Raw genomic sequence first — 6,878 nt, 5'->3', positions numbered from 1 at the left:
CAAGAAGAAGAAGAAAGAAAAAAGGAGAAAGGAGTGAGTAGAGGGAGGAGAAGAAAAAAGGACTAGTCCATTTTTTTTCCTTCTCCCCCCACTCAATGAGGAAATTAGGTCATCCAAGTAAAGCCATTGCAGGGAACAAATCATCATCATAATTGGACCCTTAACAAATTTGTGAAGGTGGCTGCTTCACACACACAGAAAAAACCCACAGAAGCCGACACACACTTTCACAGCAACACACATGGCCGGGAGGGGGTAAAACAGAATTTCAGCATAAATCAGAGTATGTTTGACAGTTTTATAGCTCTTTCAGGAGCCTCATTTGGGACAGAAGCGTGATAGAAGAACGTTACTTGTGGTAAATATAATTGTGGTCATGATCCTTCCATAAATCACAGCAGGTTACATCACATTTGCCTGTAAGCTGCAGGGAAAATATCCCAGTGCATCAGTTGACCTATGGGATCTCTTTACCCCATTCTTTCAGCTGTGCTTAGCATTCACAGCTAGAGAAAATGTGTATTATATATGAAACTAGGTTCTAACTTCACCTAATTTATATTCAAAACCCAGACTGATCTCATGAAATGGCGTATGTATGACACGCCAATTTGTATGCCATTATTGGTGTGTTATCAAGACGCATATTCGCTTTTTAGCGTGTTTATCAACGCCGTTTGGCCTCCATTGACTTACATTACCTTGCGATTGCGTGTGAATTTACTCGTAGCGAGTAGTATGAAAGGGCGAAAATCCGCGTAGCGAGGTTGGTCGGGGTGGTGGATGGGTAAAACACAGGACTTTTACCCAGGAGACTGGGGATCGTGTCCCACGTTTCCTTTGTGTCACGTTTCCTAAACCCAACCGGTTCTTCTTTTCCTAAACTCAACTCGCGTGTCACGTTTCCTAAACTCAACCGCCGCTTTCTTCTTGTAGTAAATCCAACCCCGTTGTTCTTTTCCTAAACCCAACCGTAGCTTTCTTCTCGCGATTACACGCCAAGTGGCGTGTATGTTTACATCAGAGTAGACATCCACGCGGATAGCTCAAAATGCGTACAGATAACACGCCACTTGCCTTAAGAAAGTATGTTTACGCAAAGTCATGATATGATCATGTTGCAAAACCACAAACCAAAATGCGCCCAGCCACACAACCATAACATGTCTTTTTTTTTTTTACACTTTTCTTTCTTTGTACGGATTAAACAAAAGATATATAACATGTTAATTAGTGAGCTTGAGATGTGCTAGTAGGCGGATTTTGTTACCTTATCTTTAGCATAAAGAGTGAAGGTCTTATATAAGATAACCGGCTACTAGTCAAGATAAGATAACCGGCTACGGGCAAACATATTTACCGCAAAGGCACTGGAATTGGTATTGATTTTCTCATCTAACTTTCCCCTAAACTTTTGTTTTATTTTCCCTAAATTATTCCATGAAATATTTGACCTGCACTGGATTCAAATCTAAAATCAAAAGATTTAATACTAATAAAGACTAATTGGTAAAAAAAAAATACACCTCAATTAATTCATTTTTTAAACATCCTATGCAGGGTTAAAAAATAACCTTTACCAGCCACTCAATAGATTACCATTGGTTTTTTTGGCTAGTGAGTAAAGCAAATCTACCAGACACTTATATTGCATATTTGACCAGCATTTGGCTGGTAGATGCTGCTAATTTTGAACCCTCATCCTATGTCTCCATGAACTCTAGTTTCCAAATGATATTTTGTGTCAATATAGGAACCCATCTGTGCAAATACATCTACTGATGCTGCTGGACACATCTTCAGTGATGTTCCTGGAATCATTGGGTGTTTCAACATCCTCATCCAGGCGACCCAGCTGAGGCTGATCAGACCCCAGCTTGTGTCCAGTTGGTGAATCTAGCTACTTTGCCCCAATGGATCTCCTCTCTTGAGCCATAGCCATCTTGAGGCTTTCTCTGCCGCTTCGGTGGTATTGTGGATGGCTCTTCTCTGCCTCACTCCATTGATGCCTAACAGACTGAAGGCTCTGAACAGGGATCGGGCTGCAAAGCCCCTGCATCCGACCGTTGCCTTCAGATTCTGCATTCGTATGCAGATATCTGTTTATAGATATTCATTTTGTATTGACCTCAACTTACAGGTGCTGGAATTGGTTAAAAACAGGTGGAGAAGCTGACACTGGAGGGAGAAGTACCATATTCTGTGTATGAACGCAAACACACATGCACCCACTCGAGCACTTAAGCGAGAGAGGTAACACGTCCCTGTTAAAGGCGTCTTCTCCCATCAGGGGCAGGGCTTTACATGAGCTCTGTCAGCGGTGTTAAAGAAGAGGAAGAATGAAATGTTTGACCATGCACATTCTCAGCTCTTCCTCGCACGTTTCACACAACACGTTATTTATTCATGTTTAAAGACAGTCTATTCAATTTCAACAGCAAGATTCACATTCACACGCGCACACACACACACACACACACACACACACACACACACACACACACACACACACACACACGGCTGTCATACAGTGGTTGGTCACAGGAGGGTAAATTGGCCTAGAAATCTCAGGAGTGAGCCACAGCAGTGGAGAAGGTTAGAAAATCTTATGCCAAATAAATGTGTGCTTAGACAGGTTGTTTCTGTTGGTACTTTATCTGACTTGGTACCCATATGAAATACACACACACACACACACACACACACACACACACACACACACACACACACACACACACGCTTAATATATGCAGAATAAATCTCCACAAAGTGTTTGATTGGGATCTGTTATGCATGTCAGTGTTGTCTACTGCTGGTAGAATCTGCAGGAACCATATCAACAACTGGGCAAAGACAGAGAGAGGGGCAAGCCTGAGCTGACACTCATCCAGTAATTGCCATGTGCCCATGTCGCTTATCAAAATAATTGACAGTGTTTTCGAGAGAGAGAGAGAGATGGCAGTGTTTATCACGGTGAACAATACTGTAGAACTCTGGATCAGTAATGAGATGGTTGGGCTTTGTTGAGGTTTGTACCTTCCAAGAATGTGGTTCTGGGTAAATCCATCTGAACTCAGTTTACTGCATGGACATTTTCCATTTAAAACGACTATCTCACCTACATATTCTAACATTGCTTATATTATTATTACTGCAATTTCATATTGGCCTTATGTGAATGAAAAAATCTAATAATTTGGTTCACATTTGTCTCATTTCCACTGCATGGTTTGTCTTGTTTAGACTCAACTCGACTCATTTTTGGTACCAGGTGCTTTTCTTTATTTGGTTTTCCGCTGCCGATAGCACCTTTGTGTTGGCATTCTAAACTCTGGTGGATTTATGAGGACTATGGTTAACTGCTCCTCAGATCTCTGCAGGGTAAATCCAGACAGCTAGCTAGACTATCTGTCCAATCTGAGAAACAACTTTTGAACGTTCACCTGTTCCACCAAAACAAGTTCCTTCCCGAGGCTATTTTGCAGCGGTGCTCCATCCAGCGCTTAGCACCCACCATGACGATTGTGATTGGTTTAAAGAAATGCCAATAAACCAGAGCACGTTTTTCTCCCATCCCCGAATGCTATGTGGAGTAGCCAGACCCTCCTCCGCAGCGCTGTGGAGGCAAACTATCCTAGAAAGGTTATGACAAATTTTGCTTCTAATTCTCAGTGACCACTTTTCACTGCTCCTGAAAGGGGGATGGGATGCACAGCTGTCCCTGTTTGGTAACAAATGAGTTGACTATTAATTTGTGAGCGAAAAAAAAAAAAAAAAGTAATCAAAAATATGTGTCGCTATACTTTTCTGTATCTCCTTAAAATGAATAGGCTAACTTTTCCAAACGTGCTTAGAATCATCTAATCCCATAAAAGGTTTGGTTTAGGACATTTGTAGCCTATTATTACGTTAGAAGCACAATGGTGTTCGGTTTAGGATGGCCTTGGAAGAGGGTTACAACATTTTGATTATGCTCCTGAAACACTGACAATTGAATGCGTTGTTGTTAACTGTTTGGTTGGGGAGTGGAAAAGGAAAAAAAGAAATCTCTATTTTTTAAGTCAATAACAGGCTAAATCAAATGTTCAGATACGTTTTTATAGTGTAACCTTATGTGAGGAGTCTCCAAAGGCCTCTAAACTATACCACCTCAGAGTCAGGCGGCTGATTGACAGGACTTGGCTGGCTGTGGACCCTCCTTCCCAGCGTCTCCTCCTCTCTCTCTCTCTCTCTCTCTCTCTCTCTCTCCCCCCTCCTGCTCTCTCTCTCCCCTCTCTCTCGCCCCTCAATCGCAGAGCTGCGCTCACCGACTCGACACCGCCAACAGGGATGCAGCGAGGGCGCAGCGCAGCCTGAAAAATGGCACCACCACGCGTCCTGTGGATCTATCCATCCCTTTTCTTCCCGTCCTCCCTGCTTTTCCTTTTTCACGCGTTGTCGCCGTGCCGAGCCTTACGGAATTACCCGGAGAATGAAGGTGGGTGTCCTGGCGGGGTTTTGTGTGAACCTTAGGTGGAGTGAGATGACTTGGTTGTGCGCTGTGTTGGTGGATGGGGAGCCCCATCCCTCGGTTCCACTTGCCGGGGAAGGAGCGGAGCGCAGCGGCGGAGACTCCCGTTAAGTGCTCGGCTTGGTTATGAATCATGCATAAAGAAAAGCGGAGAGAGAGAGGGGAGGGGGGGCTGTTCGTCACGTTTTTCTTTTCCGAGCTTACTGACATTAAATTTGTATGACATATACACAATACTGCCATGCTGAAGATAGAGAGGGCTATGTAGACATTTCACTTTCTGGCAGCGGGAAAGCTTCTTCGCATGTTATTAATCTCTGTAACTATATTTATTGCATTCAAGTAGCCTAACTTATTAAGATTACACCAAAACAACATTGACATGTATGCCAAAATTCCCTCTTAGTTACAAATATCTTCATTATAAAGCACTGATAAATGTTGTTTTTTCAGCTGTAGCCCACTGCCTCAGTCTGCAAACGAGGAGCAGCAATTACATTAAATTTGTCACACGCTGCTGCTGAGCCTCTCTCACTTATTGTATTAACATCGATGCTCGGCCTGAAATTAGCCAATGCATTTACTCACTAACTACTCCTGACTGCTGCTTGGTGGGCTGAAACAGGGGAGCTGGCTTGTTTAATGGGAAGTTGCACTAAATGGAGAAAAAGAACAGAGCTAACAATTTTTTTCACAATAGCTGCTTTTTTTTTGCTGGCTGGCTGTCAGACAGTGTGACTGGAGATGATACAGCTGTGACTGGATTGTCATTCTGTGAATCATTTTATTGGGTATTCCCCAAAGCTCTAGTCAGTCCTGCTGCGTAGCTCAACAAAGCTTTCCATCCCTGGATGATATGCCTTTCATTGATATTAGACAGTAGTAGTAGTAAGTAGATAGACTTACTTATTCTCTCTCTCTCACACACACACACACACACACACACACACACACACCACACACCACACACCACACACACCACACACACACACACACACACACACACACACACACACACACACACACACACACACACACACACACACACACTCCAGACCAAATGATTCACCTTAAACACAAGTATGCGCACAATGACAGCTTTCATAGGATCTCCTGTCTCTGGCTGACTTAACAGTATAAGCTGCGTGTGCATACATGCCGCTAAATGTATGTCACAGGCCCCTGGAGTTCACACAGAACAAAGGCTCTGGAGTTTTTTAATGGCTAATACACACTTTTCAAACAATATGCCAGGCAGTCCACGTTTGTGTGTGATTTACTTGGTCATTCATCTGGTTATTTCTCTGTCCTGCTGTGTCAGATTATTGGCCTAATTGGCACCTACTAAGCACTTAGCCCGACTTGTGTGTGTTTGTGGAGGGTGTGTGCACCGTCCAGCCCATTGCCCGGCTTGTGTGTGTGTTTTTGGACGTAGTGTACACGTTAAAAAATAAACCAATGAAGCCATTTTTGTTTCAGCCACTCTATGCCCTGCATTTACCTTTTCGGCCTACCAGTTTTCATGCTGTGATTGCACATTCAGCTGAGGAATTGCTCTTCTTTGTGCCAGTGTGTGTGTGTGTGTGTACCTTATATTTGTCTATGAGTGTGCATATTCTCCACCCACATATCTCAGTAGTCGTATCATTCCAGGAAATCCTCCCTCTTGAGTCTGTCGAGTAGAAGCGAGGCTGTCATAAAAGAAGAGATAGAGCTCTTAAGGCTCAATTAAGAACAAAGCCCCATAGAGCTGAGGGTGTAGCGGGAAAATAGTGTTAAGCTGTCAACAAGCTTGGTTTACTACCAGAACTATTGATCTGCTCCAAAATTGTTGACATTTAGAAGAAACTCAGTTGTGAGGGTGGACCGGTGGCACGCGGCTCTTCCGGAGAATTGATATTATTGTTTGAAACAAAGTGCGTGCGTTACATGAGATGTGATGGAAAAGGGTTCATTCATAAGTTGTTTTGATGAAGAGCATCCTCTCAAGGTCTTTGTTATCAACAGTTAGAGGAGGAAGAGGAGTGGATGAGTTTTTTGTGCACCAGCAGAGGGAGCCCAACACACCCCGTGTCTGAACCCTGAGGGCATACTGATGTAACAGCAGGGTGGATGCTCACAGGTCTCCCATGGTTCTTTTTTTTGTCCTGCTGTCCTCATCCCGTCTTTACTTTCTTCCCATATCCCTTCTAACATGGTGGAACATGTGTCTTCTCTCTTTTTTGTTGTTGTTTCTTTACACCCACTCCTCCCTTTCTGGTGGGGGGAGGAAGCAGACTATTTCTATTTTTGTGTCTGTGTGTGTGTTTCCCTCTCCCTCTAAATATACCTCCTCAATCCTGGAAAACATAGGAGCATGACTGGGAGC

The 6,878-nt window shown here is 43.4% G+C and overlaps 1 protein-coding gene across 2 annotated transcripts in view; it reads left to right on the top strand.

Moving 5' to 3' along the window:
- The first annotated feature begins 4,266 nt into the window (after positions 1-4,266).
- epha4b (eph receptor A4b) overlaps positions 4,267-6,878 on the top strand; it is a 102,860-nt gene continuing 100,248 nt past the window's right edge. For both annotated transcript variants that reach the window (XM_031281181.2, XM_031281180.2), the window contains exon 1: positions 4,267-4,477. In XM_031281181.2, coding sequence (XP_031137041.1) covers positions 4,360-4,477 — 118 coding nt within the window. In that variant the 5' untranslated portion in view covers positions 4,267-4,359. The remainder of the gene's footprint in view (positions 4,478-6,878) is intronic.

This window comes from Sander lucioperca, chromosome 9 (genome assembly GCF_008315115.2).
Source record: "Sander lucioperca isolate FBNREF2018 chromosome 9, SLUC_FBN_1.2, whole genome shotgun sequence".
Classification (NCBI taxonomy): domain Eukaryota; kingdom Metazoa; phylum Chordata; class Actinopteri; order Perciformes; family Percidae; genus Sander; species Sander lucioperca.
The sequence above is the reverse complement of the archived record's forward strand: the minus strand, read 5'-3'. Positions and strand labels throughout refer to the sequence as shown.